At 39.1% G+C, this 27861-nt stretch overlaps 1 protein-coding gene across 4 annotated transcripts in view; it reads left to right on the forward strand.

The window, feature by feature from the left end:
* LOC128100409 (cyclin-dependent kinase-like 5) overlaps positions 1–27861 on the forward strand; it is a 182611-nt gene that overhangs the window by 142020 nt on the left and 12730 nt on the right. For all 4 annotated transcript variants that reach the window (XM_052722580.1, XM_052722824.1, XM_052722651.1 and 1 more), the window contains 6 exons: positions 5446–5526; positions 10509–10660; positions 16282–17248; positions 20717–20818; positions 21086–21191; positions 25256–25379. In XM_052722580.1, the coding sequence (XP_052578540.1) occupies positions 5446–5526; positions 10509–10660; positions 16282–17248; positions 20717–20818; positions 21086–21191; positions 25256–25379 (1532 nt within the window). The remainder of the gene's footprint in view (positions 1–5445; positions 5527–10508; positions 10661–16281; positions 17249–20716; positions 20819–21085; positions 21192–25255; positions 25380–27861) is intronic.

The following is a 27861-nucleotide window of genomic DNA, read 5'->3' on the forward strand; positions in this document are numbered from 1 at the left end:
ATGTGTGTGGTAGATATTCACTGAATGACTGAGTCAGTCTGTGCCATCAGCACTCAAATTCAATTGCATTTCCTTTCTCTCTGCCTCTAATGCTCCTTTCACCCCATCAACCTTACCTGAGCTCTGAGTTATTTCCAAACTGATCTCTTAAACTTTCTCTCTAATCACACATTTAAATCTGTCTCCCTTTTGCTTAAAACTTCCTGTGATTTCTGTTAAAAGTTTAGACTCTTTAGGGTAGCAGTAAAGGCCCTCTGGCCTCATCATCACCTGTCCTGCTTTCTTTCCTATGTTCTCAGGCCACTGGGAACCTCCCACAATTTGTTTGGCATGACATGTGTCTCCTGTAGTGCTGCACAATACACATCTCTAGTGCTCCGGGCACTGACCTCAAAGCCTGTGACTCTCTTCTAGAGGCTGTTTTAAATTCCTATAGCACTCGGATCACATTTTTCTTTTTTGTCATACCCATTAATACTCAATTAAGTAGCTGTTTGCAAATATGCCTCCTCACCAGACTCATGACTTTCTTTAGGAACGAAACTGTTCCATTCATATAGCACACCTAAAATGGTATCACCTAGATTGCATAGTATTGAATAAATAGTTGGTTGCTATGTAATGTCATTAAATTTGGTCTGCTAGTTGATTTATTACAGGCCAGGTTAGAAGGTCTGTGCCACAGAATCTGAATGGTGAGCAGATTTTGACATTTCTAGATCTACCCAATAACTTAGAAACTAAGGAATTAAGATGTATTCTTTTCTTTATCCCCCCCAACTTTATTTTTTTCTATTCTTTTAGTTCGCATGCAAAATAATTTTCTTTGTATTCATGCATGTGTATCATTGTATCTTGCTCTTATTTACCACCCTCATTGCCCTTCCCCATCCCCTCTCTTGCTGGCCCCTTTGACCTATGTAGCTGCGGTTTTTCTGGTCCTGCCCGGCTCCTGTGGCCCCGCTGTCCCAAGTAAAAACACAGAGGCTTATATTAATTAAAACTGTTCGGCCATTAGCTCAGGCTAACTATTGACTAGCTCTTACACCTAAATTAACCCATAATTCTTATTTATGTTTAGCCGTGTGGCTTGGTACCTTTTCCCAGTTCTGCCTTCACATTTTGCTTCTTCTGTGTCTGGCTGGCGATTCCTGACTCAGCCTTCCTCTTCCCAGAATTATCCTCTCTCTTTGTCCCGCCTATACTATACTTCCTGCCTGGCTGCTGGCCAATCAGCACTTTATTTATTAACCAATCAGAGCAACACATTCACAGCATACAGAGCGATATCCACAGCAGACCTACCCCTCCCAATAGTCCTCTTCTTGCTTTTTACACACACACACACACACACACACACACACACACACACACACACACACACACACACACACAGGCACACACGCATCTAGATTCTGCATACAAGAGAAAACGTGATTTATTCTTTCTTTCCCCACTATCCTGGCTTGTCTCATCCCCTGCTCTGTCCAGACTGCTTCTTTCTGCCTCATAGTGAAATCTACATTTCACGTGTGAAAGGAAAGGTTGTATTTGCTTTCTCAAATGTGGCTTATTTTGTTTCACATGATTATCTTCCATTCATCCATTTCTCTACAGCTGACATCGTTTCAATTTGGTTTGAATTTCAAAATGACTAAATAAGATTCCATTGTACATATATGTCATGTTTTTTCTGTTCATCTTTGGTAGGCATCTAGGCTGGACCTGTATCTTTGCAATTGTGAGTAGTGATGCATTAAATATGGATATTTTGGTAACTCTGTGGTATGCCATTGTCAATTCCTTTGGGGCAGATACCCAAGAGTGATATAGCTGATAGGTCAGATGGTAGTTTTCAGCTTTTTTGAAGACCCTCCATACTAATTTCTATAATAGCTGCAGAAGTTGACATTCCTATTTCCAGTGACTAAGAATTCCTCTTTCCCCACATCCTCACCAGCATTTGCTGTCATTTTCTTAATTTTGACTGGGATAAGATAGAATCTCAAGGCACTTTTAATTGGCATTTCTCTCATAGCTAAGGTTGTGAGCCTTTTTTAAAAATATTTATTGGCTTTTTATATATCTTCTTTTGAGAAATGTGTTCAGTTCATTTACCCATTTGTTGATTGAATGATCTGGGGTTTGGATGTCTAGTGTTTTTTGTTTGTTTGTTTGTTTGTTTGTTTTTTCAGTTCTTAATAGATGCTAGATTTTTCTTTTTGGTTTTTGGAGACAGAGTCTTACTAAATATCCAGGGCTGGCCTGAAACTCTATGTAGCTCAGACTGCCTTGCCCTCATGATTTCAACATCTTCAGTGCAGGTATTATAGGCTTTGCTTATGCCACACAGATATGAGAATTTCACAGAGGAAAAGAAAACCCAAACTACTAGTATAAAGCACAAAAAGAATTTCATACTGAATCAATTAGTAAGCTAGAAATTTATCGGAAAGCATAATACACTGCATTCCACTTCATTATTCTGCTTCTAACATATTTCATTGTGATTTGGACCATGAGCATGTCTCACATTCTGGAAAGTTAGAAATCATATCTGGCGTTTCATTAGAACAGCTTTATGGCAGATTTGAAATTTAAGGTGGATCTTTGAAGAATAAATCACATTTGAAGTAGAGGCCGCATTCAAATTTAGAGGACCCACAAAAATCATCTTTTTCTCTTTTGTCTGTAGTCCTGTCTGTTCACAGACCTCCTCCTAAACAACAGTGTCTGTAGAAGGCTAGATAGCATGTGACAGCTCTGTTTGGAAATAGCCTTTGGGGAGGTTGCTGCTTCAGGGAGGGATTTTTATATAGACTTTACTATGTTTGCATTTCAGTCTGAAGTGTTCATGGTGGCTTAACAAAATTAGTGCAGTCTCTTTAGAGGTTTAAATATCTTTTGAGGGAAAAGTTTTCCTTTATGATATATTTTGAGATTGTCTGTGATAGATAGCAAAGCACATAGGGTCTATGAACTGCATTTGCTGCAAACCAGGAACAAACCAGGAACAAATCCAGCGTGATGCGGATTTGGATCCACTTGTATAGAGACTGGAAAATCCACAACATGCCATTCTACTTACATTCATTATTTGGAAAAGTAATTATTGATGTACCATAATGGAAGGAGTACATTAGAGTCCCCATATTTACTACCTTCAATAACTTCCAGAAGCTATTTCATTCTCTTGTGTCTCTCTTTTCTTCACATGTGAAATAGTGATAGGTTGTGATGAAGATGAAATGATCTATGAGAAATCCCCTAAGGGCCAGGGTATACCTACATAGTAGAGTGCTTGCCTAGCATGCCTGCAGCCCTGAGTTCCATCTCTAGCATTGAAAATGAACAAAATTCCCAGACCAGCATGCAGTATATAGATAGTGCTCAGTAAAGAGGTACTCTCTCACATTGTATTTTATTAGCCAAATGATTAGGAAAGTAAAAAACTAGGATATAGTTTTAAACTGTATGCTCGAGCTTTGGCTCTTTGTTGAATTATCTCATATTAGAATAACAGATTTCATTCAGCAGCATATACATTATATTTTTTTAAGTTGAGAGTTTGCCTGGTTGTTTTTTAAAATTTAATTTTTATATGTTTTAAGATTATAATGTGATTGCATCATTTTCCCTTCCCTTTCCTCCCTCCAAACTATTGTATCATTTCTCCCTTCCCTTTCCTTCCTCCAAGCCTTCCCATGTACCAGTCCTTGCTCTCTTTCAAATTCATGGCCTCTTTTTCCATTAATTGTTGGGACATGCGTGTGTGTGTGTGTGTGTGTGTGTGTGTGTGTGTGTGTGTGTGTGTGTGTGTGTATCTGTCAGACTGTGTCTGTGTGTATTTATTTATAGCCTGCTCTATCTATATATTGTTACTTGTATGTATGTTTCCAAGGCTCACCAAAGTTTGGTATGGTATAACTAATTTTTGCACTCTTCGCTAGGAAAACCTGTTTCTCCTGCTCTCAACATTCCTTAGTTCCTTGTAGTTCCTTGTACAGGGCTGAAGCCATGTGAGCTTTCCTTGTCCACATTAGCATGTCTATTGATGTCCTCCTTGTTCAACTCATGTTTGGACAGTCATGTTGGTGAGACTTAATGCATGTAGCTTCTGACATTCCTAGGAGACACAATCTCACAGAAAACTCCCTGTCCTGGTCAATTTTGTTTATTCTGATCTTTCTAAGACCTTTTAGCTTTCATAATTAATTTTCTTATCACTGAAATGTCATTCCTGGGGAAAGAAAAGAAGTGTATGTGGTACACGAGTTCAAGATATCCACAGGTTCTTCTGCAGCCATAGGTTCTCACTATGTATCTCAAGATGACCTTGAACCCAAGATCTTTCTGTCTCAACCACTTGAGTGCTGAGACTACAGGTGTATGCTACCATGCCTGTCTTTAGCCTCTCTTTTACAGGTGCACAGTTAATTCCTTTTCAACCAGGCAACAAATTTCTCAAGTGTGTCTCTTGCCCTACAGACTATAATGTGGGAATGGTAGCATAAATATTTCTTAATATTTTGTTTGATGTTACTATAGAATTAGTTCCTTGGTCCTTTTATTCAGCATATTTAAAGATTTCTGTATTTTGAACTGTTCCTATGTTGGTATAAAGGAAATATGTATTGTAAGCAAACTAGCACTCAACATTTGGAAGGTGTATAAATGCTTGGCCTCTGCCAGTGTCTTACCCACTGCTTCAATACCACTCAAGGTATTGCCAAGTGGGAATTGGTAGAAGAAAGGAAACAGCATCAAAATAAGCACCAACCCCTTACTTTATTTAGAAATGCATTTGTTGATATAGGTGCCTATGTTTGCCCTCTGTTACAACTTTAACATAAGGTTTTTAATGTAAATCATTAGACGAGTATATTAAAAACAATAATAGGACATGTGCTTAAGTTCACCATTTCAAATGGAGCCTTTCAGGTTCTGGCCTCTTGCTGCCTTTTTTCCTTTCTTATGTCTCCATTTTCAGGAGTAAATTACATATTCTTGTGGAAAAGCCAATACGTCTTCATATGATATCATATCATGGCCCTTCTGTTAGTTCTCCAGTCTGTCAGTATTGAGAATTGTCTGTTGAAACAGACAGTTTGTCTATAAGTTGTTTTAGAAGCAAGTTGTATAAGCAAACAAGATTCTATTAAATATACAGGCTCAGACTTTTATTCATTTTTTGAGCTTTAATATTGTCTCTCTAGCTTTAGGTATCATCTTTCACCTGTAAGTTTTCCTAATATTTAATATTTGGTCCTATTAATTCATATCTAAAATATATAGATACAAAAAGTAATATACAAATAGTAATTTGACTTGGATTGACTCAAGGGCAATGATTTCTGTCCAAATGATGCCTTATGTAACCCCCACAAATGTATGTACACATATACTTCCCCAAATGCTAATATCCATACTGTGTTGTCCTTACAGTTTCCGGCTGTTAACCATCCTCAGTCATTAGAGAGAAGATACCTTGGAATTTTAAATAGTGTTTTACTTGACCTTATGAAGGTAAGAAAAGTATATGTTTCTACAAAAAAAAAAAGCCCTTTGGTTTGTGGATTCTCCTCTGCCTACTTGGTACCATAGCCTGCTTTTATGAATTAAATGTTTTGTTAGTAGATGATTAATGGGGAGTATGTCATGTTAAAAGGCATGTAATTTGTTTGTAATTGCAACAGAAATCTGGTGTTGTCTCAGTCCATCTAGAGAAGAGCATGTAATCCCTAAATTACTTTCCTAAAATGGACAGAATGATGAAAATCTGTTGGCACTCAAGAACTACTCACGTTTACATTTTAAAACAAATCTTAAAGTGAATGTTGTAAGACAAAAAGATTCTATAATTGTTTTTATACAACACTGAAGGCTACTCATGGTTTATACAGATTTAATCAGTGAGTCTAATTCTTTTTTTTTTCTCTGACTGAGCCTCTTCTCCCCTAGAAAGATTGCTCTTTCTGACTTTTTTTTAGATGTATCAGGATCATTACTAACATTATGACCTGAGTGTTCGTTCCTCCTGTCAAAAGACATCCTACTCCAAACTACTAAAAAATCCTCAAAATCCATTTTTTAAAGATGTGTGTGTGTGTGTGTGTGTGTGTGTGTGTGTGTGTGTGTGTGTGTGTGTATGTGTGTTTTGTCTGCATATCTGTCTTTACACCATGGCATGCAGTGCCTACAGAGGCTAAAAGAAGGCATCAGATCTCCTAGGACTGGAGTTAAAGGCTGTTGTGAGCTGCCATGTGGGTGCTAGGAATCAGACCCAGGTCCTCTGGAAGAGGAGGCAGTGCTCTTAACCACTGAGCCACCTCTTCAGCCCCAAAATTATTTATTAAAGATTTTCTTGCTGGGTATAGTAGCACATGCTTTTAGTTTCAGAATTTGGGAGGCTGAGACAAGAGGGCCTCTCCTAAGTTTGAGGCTAGCTTGAGCTACAAAGACCCTGTCTCAAAAATAAGCAAGCAAATAAAGATTTTTCCACCTCAGTAGATGGTAGTCCCTTGAGTACAAACTATTTTTCGTAGTTTCCCTTTTTTCGTTGCAGGTAGTAAATGTACAGGCAAACATTGATTGTTTCAGAGTAGAACTTCAGTGCTTGATTATGAATCAGTTTTTGTTTTATGCTCATTCATTCACCTGTCAAAATGTGGCAGCTACACTGTGTGCAGAAACTGTAAAAGGCATGTTTAGCATGGTGGCAAGTTACTGAGCTGTGTTCTTAGAACTTTGCTGTGTTTTATGGTATGTTCACATCTGTCCCAGTGAACAGTGTAAGTAGGTGTGGGGGCAGATGTGGAAGAAGGGCTCTGACATTTAGGAGAAGCCACATACCATATAACCTTTCTAGAGATGCACAGAGTTTATTAACCTATAAAGAATTTCTGAGTCTTACAGTAAAGCATTTCTATTTCAACATTTCCCAAATTTAATTAAATACCAAATACTGTGTTGTATGAAGCTCTAATAAAGCACTGATGTTATTCACAGATTGAGAACTGCTAGTTTTTTTTCTAATGACCCCTCAACACTCTTTCAATTTAATTCAACATAAATTATTAGGAAAATCAGTTGGTTTTGCCAATACCTTCTTTCATGTAGCCAATACTTGTCAATTTGGGCCTTACTCATTTAGTAACTTTTAAAATATAACTAGAACAGAGTAGAAAAATGGCATTAAATACAATTTTATGTTTCCTGACTTTTTTCTTTAGTTAAAATGCAATGATGATTAGTGAGCAAAAGAGGCCATGAATTTGAAGGAGAGTGAAGAGGGCTATCAGGCAGGGTTTGGAAGGAGGAAAGGGCTTGGAAAGTAAACATTCTAATTCCTATTATTTAATATGTTTATTGTCACTGTTCTCTAAAATTAAGCAAGTGTTTTTATTAAAATACAAATTCAGGGGCCTAGAGAGATGGCTCAGTGCACTGACTGCTCTTCCACAGGACCCAGATTCAATTTCCAACATCCACGTGGCAGCTCACACCATTTTTAACTCCAGTTCTAGGGGATCAGATACCCTCTTCTGACCACTGCAGGCACTGTACAAATAAGTGTGCACACATACATTCATGCAAAACACACATATGCACATGCACACACACACACACACACACACACACACACGAACTACACATTCAAATTATGTCTACATCTCTGAGTTTTTATAAATGTGAGCATATTTTTGTTACCTTACCTGGATTGAGACATAGAAACTTAGTTAATATCCTAGAAGCCTCCTTTGGGTCCTTCCTAGGTCTTACCATCCTGGCCCACTCTGCCTCCTTCAGAAACCATGATTTTGATTTCTGTCACTGATTAATATTGCCTAATTATTATAGAATTATACACACACACAAATACCGCCATTCTTTTTATCTCTTTTTGGAGGTGGATTTTAAAGATGGAGAGCCTCCATTGTCCTTCCAGCTAGCCTCTTTGCTGCTCCCTAAGTGTATGTTAGTTGTGTCCACATCTAATACTTAAAATGTTTATCTCATTTTGTACCTCTTTCTAGCTGCCACTTTAGTAAAGATACAAGCACTGGAATTAATGCACACCGATGCCCTTAATAATTTAAAAAATAACTACAATAATTGTATTTGCTTTACATTAGTTTAAAAAAAATTAGTTTACATTAGTGTGGGGAGATGCCTCCCACACACACATGCTAATTTTTTTAACTGTTAGCTAGATAAATTTCATACTTTGCTTCTGTGGTCTTCATGCTTTAGAGTAATTGTATTCATAGCATATGAATACAGTTTTTATATGTATAGTAACTTCTACATGCTATCAAATAAGTTAAAACAGCACCAATACTTCTGAAAGGTCATCGGTGTTTTGAATTTAAAAAGACTTGGAGGCTGATTTTTCTTTTTAATCAGCGTCTTATATTTGAAACCATTTTAATGGTAGCTGTTGGAAATACTAGTTAAAACCATCACAGTTTTTGTTCTATAATAAGGGGGGAAAGAATTAAGTTTGCAATTGTGTCTGAATTAATATGGACATAAATTCACTGGAGCATAATTAGTGGTTGAGTTTCAATAATTAGAATCTTTGGATCAAAATGAATATGTCAGTATCTGGTAGGACCAGAATTGAAATGTTCTGTGGTGCTAGGTTAAAATTGAAGTCTGGCTTATTGGGAGCAAATTTGCTCTCACTAGTTAACTAAAAGTGTTAATTATGGATAAGATCAAACTGGACTAGAAGTGAATTTGTAAATGATGGAATTTTACCCTTCCTCCTTTTTCTGAGAGGAAATAACAAATACCTAGAAGACTGAATTTCAGTACTTCATTATGCTGTGTATGTTGGTTATTTTTTAAAGATATTTGATCATTTTATAAATCAAAATAAAAAATCCTATCCAGCTAAGATAAACAATTTTGGGTGAAAACATTTCAGTTGTGAAAGTTCTAGTGCATTCAACATAAAACAGAGGGCTAGTGCCTTAATGAACAAAGATGATTCAGAACTAAGTAAAGATAGCTGCAGACACAGGAAAGTACATGAAGAGAGTATGTAAGTAACTGGTAAGCATGTAAAAGTATTCAGCCTTGCTAACAGCCAAAGACAGGAGGTACAACGTCTGTAAGAGGGACTGCAGCAATGATTTGGGGATTAAAGGCACTTGCAGCTCTTGCAGTGGACCCAAGTTTAGTTCCTAGCACCTATATTGGATGGCTCACAGCCACCTGTAACTCCAGTTCCAGGGGGATCGTGTCCTTTTCCAGCCTCTGAGGGCAATTACACACACACACACACACACACACACACACACACACACACACACACACGCACGCATAAAATAATAATTTTAAACAGTTGTGAGATAGTATCTTTTAAAATACCTGATCTGATTTACAGCTACCAAGAAGAATGAGAATGCTTATTGTTGGTGAGGGTGTCTAGAAATTGATAGGCTCCTATACTTTGTGAGAGGAGCATAATTTGAGACAACCGTCCTAAGTGGTAATTTAGCAGGATGGAGGAAAGATTCTTTAAAGCTTTGCATACCTACCAGTGCCACCTTTAAGAATCCATTAGGTCTCAAGTGTTTTTTGTCATAGCATTAATCATAATAGTGAAAAGTGGCTATCAGTCAAATGTCTAGTAGTAGGATGCTTCCTAAGTAAATCATGATAGAGCCATAGCACAAGCTTCTACACAATCATTGAAAGCCTTGAAAGGTCTGAAGATGTAGCTTAGTTGTAATGCACTCCACTCTTCCCAAAAAGCATATTGTAAGATAGTGTGTTGCCAGATGGTTCAGGAAAAGGAAACAACCTATTTGTCTTTTGGGAATTCTGGAAACAAAGTATAAAGTATACACACAGAGTTAAAGCTCTGCACTTTATGGAATGAACTCAACATTGTGTGCTAAGTGGAAGGGAAACTAAATACATACAGTTATGTGCTTAAACTACTGTGGTAAAATGAAAAGAATCAGATGAAAGTATGTGCAGAATATACCATATATATAGAGTGTATATATATATATATATATATATATATATATATATATATATATATATATATACACATACCCCTCATATAATGCACAGGGAACTAGTGATGTGAGCTGTCTCCAGAGAGAATAACTGGGTATCTTGAAGACAGTAGAAAGATGAAGGATATAAATATATACTTATTAAAAAGATTTTTAAATATTGAAGTTATATTGCAAAATGTTTTTTATAAGTAAGTGAAAAGAATGGGATATAAAAACAAGTGTATATCATGATCCCGGTATTATAGAAGAAAGACTATATATGGTATTCACAAGCAGGGCTAGAAAGATTTCTACCAAGAGGATTATAATTGTGAGACTGTGGGTGATTTGGATGATGTTTTTCTTTCCTTGAGTTATTGTTGCTAAGTATTTTGAAGTGACTACATATTTCTTTTCTAGGAGGAAAAGGTATTTGGTAGAGTTAAATTCAACTTTGTTCTTTCCATTCTTAAACTTTTATTTCCTAAGAATTTACTGAAGTTGGACCCAGCTGACAGATACTTGACAGAACAGTGTTTGAATCACCCTACATTTCAAAGCCAGAGACTTTTGGATCGGTCTCCTTCAAGGTCAACGAAAAGGAAACCTTATCATGTGGAAAGCAGCACACTGTCTAATAGGTAAATATTCCCTTCTAAGGGAATACAAATGCAGTCGTAGTCTTATAAGTAGGTGGAGGAGGTGGCTGCTAAAATTATGCAATTAGAGAAAAGAAGGAAAGCCCTCTTTATTCAAAAATAGCTTCTGCATGCTTATTACATGATTCAGAACTATAATTAAAGAGTCGTGTGGGACTCTTAAAGACTTTCTTATATTTAACAAGTAGATGAAGAAAACCTTTGTGTTCCCTTGGAAAGGTAGCACTGAGTTAGCAACTCAGGAGGTTTCCAGCATTAAGACCTAGCAGATGTTGTGTAAATGACAGGGAAGGAAAAGAAGACACTAAACACATATGTGGGGGACAGTGCAACTGAACCAAATAGGAAGCTTCTTTAGAAGGGTTTTGTGATTTGAGTGTTCTTGCCTTTTAGTCATTGAGTTGAAAAATAAGGGTTTTTTTTTATAAAAATAAGTGTATGAAAAGAGCGATGTCAATAATTAAAAGTAGTATGTTTTAAAAATTGCTTTTTGAGCATAGTATTTTTAAATATTTGTTTCTTGCCTGGGCACACCTGTAATCCTAGCCCTGAGAAACTCATTAGGTAATCAGACAGGCTTCAGGCTGGCTGGTTCCTCCTGCCTCTCTTTCCTGAGTGTCAGGATTACAGGCTTGTCACCACATCTGGCTTAAAACTTCTCTCTCTCTCTCTCTCTCTCTCTCTCTCTCTCTCTCTCTCCCCCCCCCCCCCCCCCCGTCTCCCTCTCCCTCTCCCTCCCTCCCTCCCTCCCCTCTCTCCATCCCCTCTCTTCCTTCTTCCCTCCCTCCCTCCCTCCCTCCCCTTCTTCCTCCTCCTCCCCTCTATTGGATCAGTTAGATTGCCTTTCCTATACTGACATCCCCCAATTCTGTCACTGCCGTTCCAGGAGAATGGTCTTCTGTGCAACCTCCCTGTCTTCCTTCATCCTCTAGAACCCAGTTTTGGCATCTGAGGATTTTTATATATGGGATGTAGAAGTAATTTATTTCACGTAAGAAATCAAAAACAATGAAGCTTTTAAAATTTGAATACTACACACACACACACACACACACACACACACACACACACACACACACAAATTTTCCTTCTGTATATGGAAAATTATTCTTAATAGACTGGAATTTTGAAAGGCCAAGAACTAGCACTTTGAGGCCTGGGAGGGCATCCATAAATTAGGAGAAGCATTGGTCCCCAGTTTGTTCTCCTTAGCCATGAAAGCCCGACTGGTGCAGAGCTGTTTACTCTTCGAGACAGCTACTTGTTCTGGCACAGCTTTCAGCTGTTCTTACCTGGTTTGTTCACTGTTCCTATCTGCAAGATTGTAGTATGCTAAGCCTCGAGGTAACTGTCATCATTTGGTTGCTCCTTTGCACTTGGCTGGTTACCATTATTCTTGTATCTTCTCTGGGATCACGCCTGGCTTGGGTTGTGGCTTTCAGTCTCCCTTCTACTTGAATTGCCACATGACTTCTCAAATTTACATTTACAAAGAAAATTATCCCAATGATGTAAAGTTTGGTAGAGCAGTGATAAATTTGTGAGTTGTACTGTAGTCATCAATGGTGTAATCTGTAGTCTGAAAGGAGACCTGTATGTTGTTAGTCTTGCAAAGACTAACTTGACAGTAGGAATTGTAAGGAAAGAAAGATTTCTAGAAGAGTTCGTTTTCAGGTCTTGGTGATTTATTGAATATATCAAAAGGGCAAGTCCTGAGTGGTTTCTCTTTTAGTAATCTTACATCGTCTGATGCCTTTCTCCCCACTCTTGTCCGTACTTACTCCACAGAAGCCTATCTTGCCAGGGATATGAATTCTAGCTGGTGTCTCAACACAGGCCTTCTAAGACCATTTTAGATGTGTTCATAATACTCTGTCTGTTGGTTGTTGCTCACATACTCCTCTACCCTGTCCCTGGAGATGCACTGTCACCCCACATCCCAAGTCATTTTCTCTCTAGGAGGCAGTAGACTCAATCATTCTTCAGTCGCTGCATGTCACCTGCAGGCTCTTCTAAGGTTCCTTTCACCCTGTGCATGGTGTGATGTCATTTTGACTGTGAGTCCTCTCAATGGTCCTGCTTTACCACCTGCTCCCTACTAATACAGTTTTGTGCCTCTGTCTCTGCTTGCTTGTCCATTTATGGAATGTACCAATCTGGCCTTGAACTCGCAGCTGTCCTTCAGCCTTCTAAGTGCTGGGTTTATAGGTTTATATCACCATGCCTGGCTATTTTTGCTTTTAAACTTATTTTAAATAAACACATTAACTGTCTATTCATTTATCTACTCTGCCAACCATTTGAGAGTGATTTATAGCCACACAGTAGTGCACACATGTAATTCCAGCACTCAGGAAGTGGAAACGGGAGAATCGTGAATTCAAGGCCAGCCTTGAGCAGTTTGAGGCTAATGTAGACAACACAAGTACCCGTCTCTAAAACAAACAAGTGATTGAGTGATTTACACATGAAATCTTTTTAAGTGGCTGGCAGTTTAATACAGATTCTTCGCAGTTGTGTGTTGACAAGATCTATGCAATTTTCAAAGCTGCTCTTTGTTGTTATGCTTTGGCAGAGCTCCAACGTGAAGATAATGTGATGCCCTTTCTACATAGAAATTATTGTATGTCTAAAGCTCAGTAGCTTCCAATTAATCCTGAGATGGAAACATGAAGAGTAGCTGTTTATTTATGACAAGTTTAGATTTTTAACAACTGTTTCTGCCTTACTTTATAGCTTTCCTTCTGTTCTGTTGCTGTGAGTGTGTGTAAGATCACATGTAGTCTCATGTAGTAGTACTTCTAAGGGTTCTTGCAGCTCTAAGAGACTTCTTCACTGTTCTTCACCCCTTCCTGGTCCTCTTTTGAAGTTAGAGTACTTCTGCCATTGCTGTATCTTCACGTGCAGGGAAAAGGGAGAAAATAGGATTCCAGGGGAGCTAGAATTTGGCACAAGGAGCCCTGTGGAAGGATTGAACTAGGACCTGAGTAAGGGTGCCTGGTCAGGAAGACAGAGGGAAGTCTGCCTCCACCCCCAGCCTCCATTCCCTTTTCCTGTGATACTTCCTTCCCCTGGTCAGCCCTTCCAGAAGATAGCCAGCCAGGAGCCTGAGGGACCTAGTCTCCAGTGCTGTGCTCTTAGGGCCTAGGACTGGATAGAGGAGTGGAGAATAGCCAACATACTTACCCAGCTGTATCTGTGGATAAGACTATATATCATAATTGAGTTTTTGAGAAGTTGCTGAGATATTTGGGTTACCAAGATGTAAGTAATCAGGCAACTCTGGTGGTTTAAAACCTGATGTCTTTAGGGTACATAGACTGGCTATATGCTGTTGGATGAAGTGCACTGCTGAGCTATTGTAACATCAGAGCAGGTGGAGCTCAGAAAAAGACTGTTGTCTGTCTGCAAGCAGGACCATTATCTTGTCAGAGTTCGCCATAATAAGCATAGTAAGCCCTAGTTCCACTCTGTCTTAGAGCAAACTATCTAGAGCCTGGCTCCTAGTAATGCCCAATGTCCTTACATAGGTAACAAATATTAAGGAGAAGGAACAGCTGGGCTGAGATGGCTCAGCTGTTAAGAGCTAGGCTCAACATTAAATAAGAACACAATTATTTCTTAGCAAATTTATGAAATGTGCACTAGTCATCTAGATATGACACAGATGCACCATCTGATAAGACCTAGCCACTTTCCTTTTGACTGCTACAAAAAAAATTATCCTTCATTCCAACACTAGATCCTGTCTGTCCCAGAGCTTGCCCAAGGTACTTTTTCTAATGTACCTCAATAACCCCCTCATTTCTTTCTTTCTACCCCCCATACTGTGTGTGTATATGTGTGATAAATTCTTTTACTATCCCTGTAATCAGTATTGCAGACACTATCATGTATGGCACTGTACTTTATTGATCTAGAGGATCGTTCTGTACATCATTTAACAGAAAACAAAACTTAACTAGGCTTTGTAATTCCTTTCCAAATCTGGGGAAATGAGAAGGCAGAGTTTTGTGGTTTGCCATTCTTATAAAATAGTAACAACAGCCCAGAAGGACTTTTCTTCCAATTAGTGTCTGATGGGAAAAAATTCTTCCAAATCCATCCATCTTCACCAGTAGTAATACTTGCAACATTTTCTGAATTCATAGTAAAAAATGGAATTTTGTAAATCATTACTAACTTTGGGACCTATCTCAAACCCACAATCTCATCCTTTGGTTAGTTATAATAGAACAAGCTGACTTCTAGAATGTCAATTTTGCCTTTCAAACAGAAGACAAGGGTTCTCTCTAGGTGACTGTTTGTATATTACACTAGGTAGGAAATGAAGCTTCAAGTCCTAAAGAAGGGCTCAGTCACTTTGGAATAATGAAGTGTGAAATGAAGAAGAGACTATATTGTGTCTTTTACCAAGCAATTAGCACTTAAGACCTTGTGTTCCAGTATAGGATTCCTGTTTAGTTTACACAGAAATATCTGAACAGTTAGTGATGCATTTCTGTTTAATGTACAAGGAGTTATCTCAAGAGCCCCAAGTAATTGCCACTTCTCTAAAACATAAACACAGATCATCATGTTTTCCAACAACCCTCACTAGTCAGTTCACATTTCTTTCGGAGTGTCATTTTCTTCTACATCATCAGAATTCTCCCTCATTGACTATACAGGCTGAAGATGGAGATGTTGGCATGTGTGTTGTAGGTACTGTGAGTGTGTACCTGAGGCAGCCTCCAGGGTCTACAAAGAAAGTGAAGTTCAAGGAAGACAATAACCATCCAGTCTGAGTGTTGCCCTCTGCCATTTGAGCAGATGCGTGGCCAGCAGCCAGCTGACTGTCTTATTAATCTTACTAGCTGTGCTGGACTAGACCCTCCTAGCCAAAGCATGTTTTACCTGACTCTCTCAGTGACTGTGTTGGCAGCCAGCAAGGCAGACGAGCATTTGAAGATGCCAAAACAACTTCATAGGAAGTGCTTTATTGTTGAGTGACTTAGTCTGAGAAACTAGCTTGTTCTTGATAGAGACATATTCAAGAGGGTTAGTGATTTTAGTCATTTTTCACCTCTTTAGAAAATTATTCTTTTACAGTCTCTCCTTCCCACTCCCCCATTTCTCTCTCTCTCTCACACACACATACAGTATTCTTTGATCAAAATATTCCTATTATCTCCTCACCCTCTTACTCCTTCCAACAAACCCCTTCTTCCCAAGTCCCTGTCTGACTTTCATGCCGTGTGTGGGCCCAGCCTACTGCATTTAATTAGGGTTGCCTTCCTGAACATGGTAAGGGCTTGTTAGCTGGAGTGGGAGCAATGCACCAGTGACTACCCCATCAAAGACTATGACTCCCCTTCTCTTTGCCCTCTCCGGGTGAAGATTATGGTGGAACAGCCATGTCTGATCCAGAAAGCAGCACTCCTTCACATCCTCCAGCTCTTAAATTCTTTCCACTCCTTCCTTCGCAGTGTTCCTAAGCCTTTCCAGTCATTTTAGTATGTTTTCTTTGGCTTTACTGTTGGCTTGCTTATTTGTTTTCAGCATTATGCACTGTTTGCCCCCTGTTGAAGGAAACTGATGTGCCTCTTTTGTTTTAAACATAGAAGCCAGTCCAGCAAGGGTGCCGCTTTACAGACTCACCACAGATCCAACAGCAAGGACATTCAGAACCTAAGTGTGGGTCTGCCCCGGGCTGATGAAGGCCTTCCTGCAAATGAAAGCTTCCTGAATGGAAACCTTGCTGGAGCTACTCTCAGTCCGATGCACACCAAAACCTACCAAGCAAGCACCCAGTCTGGGTCTTCCAGCAAAGATCTCACAAACAACAACATACCACACCTTCTCAGCCCAAAAGAAGCCAAGTCCAAAACAGAGTTTGACTTCAATATTGACCCAAAGCCTTCAGAAGGTCCAGGCACCAAGTACCTCAAGTCTAGCAGCAGATCTCAGCAGAACAGGCACTCGTTCATGGAAAGCTCCCAGAGCAAAGCTGGGACGCTGCAGCCTAGTGAGAAGCAGAGTCGGCACAGCTATATCGACACCATTCCCCAGTCCTCCAGGAGTCCATCCTACAGGACGAAGGCCAAAAGCCATGGGGCGTTGAGTGACTCCAAGTCTGTGAGCAACCTTTCAGAAGCCAGAGCCCAAATCACGGAGACCAATACCAGTAGATACTTCCCATCCAGTTGCTTGGACTTGAACTCTCCCACCAGCCCAACCCCCACCAGGCACAGTGACACAAGAACTTTACTCAGCCCTTCAGGTAGAAATAACCGAAACGAGGGCACACTGGACTCACGCCGAACTACCACCAGACACTCAAAAACCATGGAAGAGTTGAAGCTGCCTGAACACATGGACAGCAGCCATTCACATTCGCTGTCTGCACCTCATGAATCATTTTCTTATGGGCTAGGCTACACCAGCCCCTTCTCCTCTCAGCAACGTCCACACAGGCATTCCATGTATGTGACCCGGGACAAAGTGAGAGCTAAAGGCCTTGATGGAAGCTTGAGCATAGGGCAAGGGATGGCGGCCAGAGCAAACAGCTTGCAGCTCTTATCACCCCAGGTACCACTTTGATCTGTCCGGTGGCTTATCTTGGGGAAGTGTTACAGGGAATATTTATAAGGTTGCTATGCAGTTTTTCCTACTGCAATCAGCCTTGCTTTCATTGGGACAGTGAATGAAAGCAATCTTTGGATTATTTCTGTTAAAAAAATAATAAAATGTATCTCTGTGTACTAGTAGCACATACAAAGGCACATCCCAGCACTTGGGAACTTGGGAGACACAGGCAGGCAGGTCTTCATGAGTTTAAGGCTAGCCTTGTTTACATAATGAGTCCCAAGCCAGCCAGAGCTACACAGTGAAACTCTGTCTCAATAATAATAATATTTATTATTTAAATGTTTAAATCAGTTGTTGAGTGCTCAAGACATCTCAAGTTTGGTTTTAGTAATCTATTTTTTAAATGTTCCTTTCTGACATATTTTGCTGACAGACCATTTTTCATTGAAATTAGAAATATGGATTAGCTTTTAGTTATTTCAAAATTTTGCATTTTTTTCTATAATCTTTCTAAACCACATTTGTTTAAACTTGTTTTTTAATACCAAATATCTTAATTGAGTTTTAAATTTATCTTAATCTAGACAAGTATAACTTCAGGCCAGGGTAAATGATAATTCCCCAGTATTTTTTATTTTTAAAAGATTTTCTTAATTATGTATTTATGTGTATATCTGTGTCTAGGTATGTGCACATAAGTGCAGGTACCTGTAGAGGCCAGAGATGCCACATACCTTTGGAACTGGAGTTATAGGTGGTTGTGAACTGCCTATCATAGGTCCTAGGAACCAAACTCAGGTCTTCTGCAAGGGCAGTTCATGCTCTTAATTGCTGAGCCATCTCTCTGGCTCTTTGGTTTTTTTTAATTGTGTATTTCTTCATTATTGTGTACATGTCTATGACATGGGGCAAGGAATGTACATATGACATGCGTGTGAAAGCCATAGGAAAACTTTGTGGAGTTGGTTCTCCCTGACCATTTTTATGTGGGTTCTAGGGATCTAACTCAGTCCATTGGGTTTGCATGACAAGCACTTTACCTGCTAAATTATGAAATCGTTAAAGCCTACATTAATAGAGTACTGGCTACACATAGGCATAGAAAACAGGGAGAAAGCACTGTGAGCAGGAACAGGCGGAAAGGGCTTCAGTGCAGCTAACCATCTGCCCTGTGTAGACAGATGAATGGCTGAAGAGTGAAGCAGAGCTAAGCACCACAGGAAGCCCTAATTGGAAAGATGAAATTAAAGTGTCCCTGTCATTTTGAAGTATGTTAAATGGCAGGGGACATTTGGCAACAAATGATTTATTCGAATACTGTAAAACTTCATTCCAGTAGCCATGCAGAAGTGTGCTTGTGTGTCAAAAGAAAGATGGAAGCAATTCTGTCCGTCCAGCCTGGGCCCTGTTGGAGGCTCCCACAGGAGGTAGAATCTGAGCAGACACTTCTGAGGAGGTTGTGATTTCACTTGGGGAGGAAAGTGATAGTAGCAGGAAAGAGGATTGAAGGGAGAGAAAATATTCCAAGGAGACTGGCTGCTACATGGATCCCAACAGGTTTCACGTTATTGAAATGAAAATGTAAGAGGTGCACAATTCTCACACGAAGTAAAGAGAAGAGTATTCAGGATTGAGTGCCAGTATGAAAGCCAAGTGGATCTCAAGGACTGTGCAAAAGTAGACACAACAGGACTTGTCCACTGCAGTGTTGAAGGAAGCCTTCGGGGTTTCTTTCCTAGGAGCTCCTTTTCAGAGTTGGAACCAGGATTTATGAGCTCCTTAACCCATCGTTTTTCCTCTCAGATGAGGCTCACAGGAGATGGCTGAGCTGCCCAACTTTCCCCAACTAGTAGTTCAAAGTGGAACTGGGATTCTGAGGCAGTCTTCAGGTCCCCAAGTATAAAATGTTGGCAGGATGGCCTGGTGCCTGGTTAAGGGTGGGGCAGGAGATGAGTATTAGCAGGGCCTTTAAATGGAGTTATGGGAATGGACAAAGAGGCCTTGAGAACTCACTACAGAGATAAGAGAACCTGGAATATCTAGAAAGATCTCTAGGACCTGACCACTGCCCCTAGAAGGGACTTGGCGGTCAGAATCAAGCAGATTGTGTTGGCATCTAGGCAAATGTCAAACAGAAAAGAAAAACAAAAGGCATTCTCCCTTGGAAAATGGAGAAATGACTGGCTCTCTGGGAATTCAGAAAACAGAGTTTCTGAACATAGTGGTCATAAACTAATTATAAACAATTGTTAGGGCTTAGCACAGATCCAGCTGTTACTTAAGTCCAGTTCAGGAGGTGCAGTGCCAAGCCTTAAGAAAGGCCACAATTAAAGACTAGAAGGTGGCTGGAATGTTTGAAAGGTAACAAGAGTGGTGAGTAAATCATGGCATTCATTCTCATGTAAAGTATTATAGCCACTTTCAAAAGCATGGGGACCCTTACTGAGTTTAGTTTGATTGTAAATAACTCATTTCTTTAAAAAAAAAAGTATTTCTCTGGGCCTTTGTCAATAGTACAGGTGGCAAAGTAGAAAGAAGAAAGGCTATACCAAATGAAATTCTTTCCAGAATTCTCTAAATATGGTGGTGGGAAGGAAGGGGGAGAAATACCAAATCTTATTTCAGTTTTTAAAGTAAAACATTTTATGTATATCATCTAGGCTTGAGATAATTTTTGTGCATAATATATAGATGCTAAATGCATCTAACTCCATCTAACTCCTTCTAATTCCCACCCAGGGTAGAAAATGTGATTTATTGTCTTTCCCTCCAGTATTGTTGAGGACCCAATGCTGTGCTGGGGTTGTGACTCACCTAATTGACAAGGAGCTAAGTAGTAGGAGCATCTCTAGAGACAGGCACCATCATGATCATTCCTAAACCACGAATTGAACAGATAAGCTGCTGTCCTGGAGCATATGAAGGAGCAGGAAGCACCAGAGACTATAGAAGTTGGGGACTCTTAAGACAAAAATCATTAAGAGGGATTATTCCTTTTCTTTTTTTTGCATTCACAAAAAAACATTTATTTTCATCTGCATCTACTGTTAGTCTCCTAGGAAAATACTTTTGTCTCTGCATCTTTCCTTTCGGAGAACTCAGCCTAAAGTCTGTAAGAGCACTTTTAGATTGACGGATAGACTCTCTAAGCATACTGCTGCTTGGAGCTGTAACTGTCTAGATAGAAAGGTGATTTCTTTTGTTGTTTTAAATATTTAATTGAACTATTTTCAGACTAATGTATTCTTTACTTGCCTTAACTTTAATGAGAATCCCACTTTCTATCTGTTAAAATTTGTTGGCCTTATTTTACATCCATCAGATACTTTACTTTTTTATGAAATTGGTTAGGTTGAAGCCACCCCATGATCTTTATTTTAGATGTTTAGGTCCTAACTATATTAAATGAAGATGAGTCTTCCCTAGGGGTAGGAAGTTTCTATAAATCTTTTTGTATTTGACTTGCAGCCTGGAGAACAGCTCCCTCCAGAGATGACTGTGGCAAGACCTTCTGTTAAAGAGTCCTCCAGAGAAGGCACCTCTTCATTCCACACCCGTCAGAAGTCTGAGGTCTGAGCTTTAGAGTTGCTACATCTTATAGTGATCTGTAAGGACTGTTCACTCAGCGGCATTACAGCCTAACTTAAACTTTATCCATGCCCAATTTCCCATAAATAAATTGAACTGACTTAGAAAGTAAGTAGTTTTCTTCATGACATAAACCCAAGTTTTCCTTTAAAATAATAAAAAAAGTAGTAGACACTGGTTAGACTTTGTTCTAAGCAGCACCACCATCGATCCATGGTTTAGTTTTGATAACCTTGTTTCCTGCCTCAGGCTGGAGTGTACCATGACCCACACTCTGACGATGGCACGGCTCCCAAAGAAAATCGGCATCTGTACAATGATCCTGTCCCACGGAGAGTTGGTAGCTTTTATAGAGGTAAGCCACCCCCCATATTTCCTAGAGTCCTCCTCTATTTTCTGCTGAGTACATCTCCTTTCCTCGTCCACCGCTATGTTTTCACTGCCCCAGTGGACTTTGGACCAACAGCAATCTTGCCTGCATTACCACCATCTAACAGTTCTCTTTGCCACTGGTCTCGTCATCTTTGTTCAGTCCCTTGTCTCTTCTGTCTGAGCCCTGACTGGTCTCTGTCTCCATGTACCCATCCAAACAGTCCTCAGAACGACCCTTCTGAAGGTAGATAGTCACCATGCCAATCTGTTCATTTGACAGAGGGAGGGAAGGAGGAAAGGAAAGAGGGAGGCACCGACGACCTCACACAGCTTCAAAAACATTTATTAATTGAGTTAAAGAAGAAATTCAAGAATATTTACATAGCTTTAAAAATGTACTTTGTTGTTGAACAGATGACTAAGAGAGGTGTTTTTGAGGTCCTGTGAATTTAGGAAAGAATTAATAGAGAAAGGCAACCCCTTTGGCTTGTAACCGTGCAATGATAAAGTAGCAGATATCTGAGAATCCCAGTGCCTTGGTGGAGAAATGGACGGGAGGCTCAGCTGTACAAAGCCTGTAAGACTCAGCACGGCCTTGACTTTTAAGTCCACATTCCCTGACTTCCTGCTCCTTCTGGTGTCTTAGAGAGACAACTGGAGAAGGTCAGAAATTGGGGTCAGAGGGGACACAGATAATTGTTTGGTTGTTAAAATTTGGGATCTGAGCTGAATGAATACACAGAAGTGTTATTCACGAATATATATGTATTAAATGATTAGGCTACTATGGTCCCTCCCAGCTCTACCTTTAGAAAAGCATTAGGCATCAAATATGCTTCTTAATGACTGCCCCCGTTCCATGATGACTTTAGAATCTTAGAAGGCTGAACTTTTAATTCAGATTAAAGTTAATTAAAAAATTTTGTCTTATACAGGAGTAAGAACATCTTCAAGTAAGTTTTTCTTCAAAAATATCCTATACTTCGTTGTTTCTACAGATGATTGGAGAAAATATCCTTTTGGGGGGAGGGTCTAACAATGTAGACCAGGTTGGGCTCCAGCTGACTTCTACCCTCCTGTCTCTATGTCTCAAGTGCTGGAATTATAGGTGTGTGCTATCAGGCCCCGTAGAGGAAATACTTTAAAATAAAGTGGAAGTAGAGTTTTAAATCAATGAATTAGTCTTTGACTTTTGGAAATACTATTTTGGTTACAAATGGATTGTATTGGTTAATATGGGAAAAATACCTCCTTTATCTATCTTATAATCTACTTGGAGATTTGGCAAGTAGAACATTTCAATTTTTAAAAGTTCAGAAATAGAGAGGAAAGTTTCAACTAAATGAAACACCTGGAAACATCTGTTATTTCAACAATACTGGGAAGTCCTAGAGAAAAATAGTGGTTTAAAAAAATGACAAATATTTCCAGATATATCTAGACCAATGTTTCTAGAATAGGTTCATTCTTTCTTATCCAGAGGCAAATGAAATGGTGTCACTTTGTTGTTTTTATTTTATTTTTGAGATTATAATTACAACATTTCTCCCTTCTCTTCCCTCAATCCAAACCCTCCCATATGCTTCACCTTGCTGTCTTTCAAAATCATGGTCTCTTGTTTCACTAATTGTTATTGTATGTATATATGTATGCGTATATACATATGTACTCCTAAATAAAGCCTGCTCAGTCCTATAATGTTACTTGTATGTATGTTTTCAGGGCTGACCTTTTGGCACCTCTCCTGCTCCCAACTTTCCTCAGTTGCCTATAGTTCTTGGTGTAGGCTCGAGGCCTCCTGGGCTTTTCCTTGTCCACTTTAGTGTATCCTTTGGTGTTGTCATTGTTCAACTCATGTTTAGGCACGTTGGTGAGACTTTATGGGTATAGCTTCTTATGTTCCTAGGAGACATAATCTCACAGCAAATTTCCTAATTCTCTGCCTCTTAAAATCTTTTCACCCTCTCTTCCACAATATTTCCGAAGCATCAGGTTCAGGAGTGTATTATAGATGTATCCATTAAGACTAGGCTCCACAACTCTGTATTTTGATTGGTTGTGGTTTTCTGTAGTGGTCTCCATCTATTGCAAAGAGAAGTTTCTTTGATGAGGGGTAAAGACTACACTACTCTGTGGGTATAAGAACAAATGTTTATAGATTGTTGTTAGGGGTTATGATGATTTAGTAAATTAGTGGTTGTAGATTCTCCTCCAATAACCATGACTTCACTAGCACTTCATTAGTTAGCTAGGTTTCTAGTACCAGGTATGGTTTTCCTCTTGTTGAGCCAGTCTTCAGTGTAATTAGAGAGCTATTGGTTACTGGCAAGGTATGCATACCACTATTGCATCCTTGGGATTATTGTGCAATGCTGGTCCTTGATGTGGTTCATAGGCATTATAGCTGGGTAGCTGTTAGGTTAGTTGGGATTTTTAGGATAGTTAGTTAGGGTAATTAGGATTTTATTGCTGTGAAGAGATACTGTGACCACGGCAACTCTTATAAAGAAAACATTTAATTGGGACTCGCTTACAGTTTCAGAGGTTTAGTCCATTGTCATCATGGCGGGAAGCATGGTGGCATGCAGGCAGCCATGGTGCTGGAGAGATAGCTGAGAGTCCTACATCTGAATCTGTAGGCAGCAGGAGCAGAGAGAAATGGAATAGGCTTGAGCATATGAAAACTTCAGAGTTCATCCTCCATTGACACACTTCCTCCAACAAAGCCATACCTACTCCAAGGCCACACCTTCTAATAGTGCCACTCCCTGGTAACCAAGCATTCAAATCTATGAGCCATTCTTATTCAAACCACTACAGCAGGACTGTTGGTGCTCCTTTGGAAACTTAGATGGCATCTTCTGGTACCGTGAAAGCTTGTCTTCAAAGAGGGGCATTTAGGTCAGTTCCAGCTCACAGATCTCTGTGCTCTGGTCAGCAGCCAGGAAATTAAAATGGAATCATTGCCAAGATAGGGGCGTTAGGGAGCAGTAGAGAAGGGAATAGCAGGGTATAAGTGATCTGAGCAGGGAAATGTAAAAGGGGGCCTCTTTGAGGAGGGAGAGTTGAAGTAAATACAGAAGAAGGTGGGTAAAATAGCAGTAATAACATCTAAAAAAGTGACAAGGAATCATACTATTAACTATTTACCTAAAAAACTACAATACATGTATGTAATTCACTGTATAAATACACATATATATTGTTGTTGTTTTGAGACAACATCCCATATTAGAACCCAGTCAGGATGACCTGGAACTTACTATAACCTAGTCTGGCCTTGAACTCATGTCAGTCCTCCTGCCTCAGCCTCTTGAGCACTATAATTACATACAGCCCTTCCTTACTTGGTGTCACTGATCTTGATATACAATGTGCATATTACTTTTGTAATGAAATTTACAATACAGCTAACTTTAGAAATTGACAAAAAAAAACATGGTTACCCTTTTCCCCAAAGCAAAAAATCACTCAGTACATTATAGTTTCTATTTCTGCTTACTTTTGCATGAGAATATATAGAAAATGCATAGTATTTTTGTGCAAATGACCAAATTTCCTTATAATTTAAAGATCTAAGTAGCACACCATTGCATTGTCAGGGCTTAAACTGTAATTTGTGTGTCCCAGTACACATATTGTTAAGGATGATATTGGGCTAAGAATAGATTTTGCATAGTTGGATCTGTAATAAGAAAGACTCAACTTCAAAGAATGTCAAAAACCATGGTGTGGGGTTGGGGTGGCTACAATAATCATACTTTAAATGATGTCCCATTTAAAACTGTCTTCAAATGCTCTGCTGTGTGTCAGCTGACAGCCCAGGGTTCTGTTTGGAAATCTTTATAACTGACCCCTGCAGGTTAATATGTAGAGTTGAGGAGATAAACTTATCTGAACCACTTCCACCCTCAGGGAAAAAAAAAGTTCTGGAAAGGCAGTTGAGGACTTTGACTTTGTTTATGTGAAAGAAAATGCAGCGAAATAACATTAGAGCTACTTCAAGCAGAAAAGTACTTCAGTAACTTTTCTCTCTCCTTCATTCAGTGCCATCTCCACGACCAGACAATTCTTTCCATGAAAATAATGTATCTACCCGGGTTTCTTCTCTGCCATCTGATAGCAGTTCTGGTACCAATCATTCAAAAAGACAACCAGGATTCGATCCATGGTGAGTGTTTTGCTTTGCTCTTACTCTTCCTTTTACTAATTGTAGATCTGGGAATTCAAAGACATGCAGGATAAACTTTTTAGTGTTTTTTCCCCCACTAGGTCTTTCTTAAGAATAAGGAAAACATGATATGTTGCGGGGGGTGGGGGGGAGGGTATAATTTTTTTCAAGTTCAAAATTTCTATTAAATAGCATGTAAAAGAAAAACTCTAATTATCAGATACGTCTTTTATCATACTCATTCTTTTATTGACAGTGAACTTGATACTGTCACTTTGCATTGTCTCAGTTCTCATAGTTGCCCCTTTTGAGGTGGGGGCTATTCCCATTCCATACACACTGAAGCTTCAAAGTTAGAGAACCCAACTGGTACTAAACCCCTGTAACATGGGTCAGGGACAAAGGACACTAGCACTTCCCACATAGAATTCTTAGGGTATTTAAGTGATGTAAAAATTAAATGTAGCCGGGTGGTGGTGGCACACGTCTTTAATCCCAGCACTCAGGAGGCAGAGCCAGGCAGACCTCTGTGAGTTCGAGGCTAGCCTGGTCTACAGAGTGAGTTCCAGGACAGGCACCAAAACTACACAGAGAAACCCTGTCTCGAAAAACGAAAAAAAAAAATTTTTTTTAAGTGTATATAAAAGACACCTAAAACAATGTAAAGGCTCATTATGTTAGTAGCTGTGATTATTATGCTTAATGTCATTTAATCTTTCCATGGTTTATTGACCGTTTGGCTTCTAACTTTGCTCGTAAACTTCCATGCCTCTTTGTGACTGTTTTTTTTTCTCCCTAGTGTGTAGAAAATATGAGCAAATAGGTAGAGCTTTTGTTAGTTTTCAGTGTTGACATTTTCAGTTGTGGCTTGGACAAGCCTCAAGAATAATATCTGAAGTGTCAGAATACAGATGCACAGAGGGAACTATTTTTGCTTCTTTGTTGAATAATGAGGTGGTAACAATCTAAAACAGTATCAGTTATAGACTAGCATAGTCCTTTAAAAATTAGGTTAGTCAGATCAAAATTTAAGTATGGACTGGCCTGGCATGGTAGTATTGGCCTATAATTCCAACACTTGGGAAACTGAGATAAGAGGATTGCCAGTTTAAAGCTAGCCCAAGCTATGTAGTGAGACTCTATCTCAATGCCATCCCCCTCCAAAAAAGGAAATCTAAAAGTAGGGTAGGCATTGTTAGCAATGTGTTTCTCGGGTGTGTGTGTGTGTGTGTGTGTGTGTGTGTGTGTGTGTGTGTGTGTGTTTTAGGGGTTTGATTTGGTTTGGTTGTAGGGACTTGAATGTAGGGCCTAGTGTATGATAACCATGTGTTCTAACATGTCTGAATAGGACTTTAGATGTGTATGTGTGTGCATATATATATATATATAATTGATTGTTTTGAAAAGAATCAGAAGTACAGATGGGATGTTAATCTTTAGCTAAGATGTTGTCAAGTCATCCTTACTCTATTATTGCTATTATGTGGTTCAAGAAGGTTCCAGAATTCCCAGCTGTGAACTGGCTCCCTACTCCTTCTGATAATGTTTCTATGGCATATCTCCTTTATGCATCACATCTAACATGATCTAATCTTTAATTAAACTTGACTCATCTTGATTTTTTTCTTCACTAAGATCTCTTTGGTTTGCCATATTCTTTATATCTGAGAGAACTATGCATTTGATAACATATTATTAGAGAGTCTTATTAGAGAAACATGGTAAAATCCTGTTCTTAAACTATCACATAACCTCAGGCCAGTCTTTTTCTGTGATAGTACCACTTTAAATTTCTTCTGGGAAGAGAGTATTTGTACAGTGTACATATTTTCTGCAATGGAATGATCAAGGTACTATGTCATACTTAAAAACAATACATAGATATTGTAGTTTAACACCCAGAGCTGTTATTCTGGCCATCTCGGTTGTCTTGAACCCACTTAAGAAATGGGAGATAAGCCAAAATATCTCAGAACAAGAAAAATAGACTTAATACAGCCAGATGCATCATCTTTACTAATAGGATGACACTTCAATCCTCACTTGGAAGCTATTTATTCCTCCTTCTGCCCAGTTTTAGCGGTTTGAACCGAAGTCGTTAGAATGAGTTGTGGTTGCAGCTAACAGCACAGTGTGCAGAGGGGAGAAGGGTCACGAGTAATAGCTATGGGGTAAAAGCAGGTGCGTTTCATCATTTCACAGACCTGAGAAAATCCTCTGCATCATAGGTATCCATTTAGAGTGCATGCTCATAAAATGAATGACATTTACTATAAACAAACAAACAAACAAATAAATAAATAAATAAATACAAAGTATGTAAATGGGTTAGAAAAACCGCCATCAAAATTGGGTTTAAAATTGATACTTTAAGTTCATTAAAAATCCATCTGGTGAAATAAAGAACTGTGAAGCTCACTTGAATAATGACAGGTTTTTTTTTTTACAGGGTTATGAATATATTGTGTCCATTATAGCTTGG

This window comes from Peromyscus californicus, unplaced genomic scaffold (genome assembly GCF_007827085.1).
Source record: "Peromyscus californicus insignis strain IS unplaced genomic scaffold, ASM782708v3 Scaffold_10__1_contigs__length_136768540, whole genome shotgun sequence".
Taxonomy (NCBI): Eukaryota; Metazoa; Chordata; class Mammalia; order Rodentia; family Cricetidae; genus Peromyscus; species Peromyscus californicus.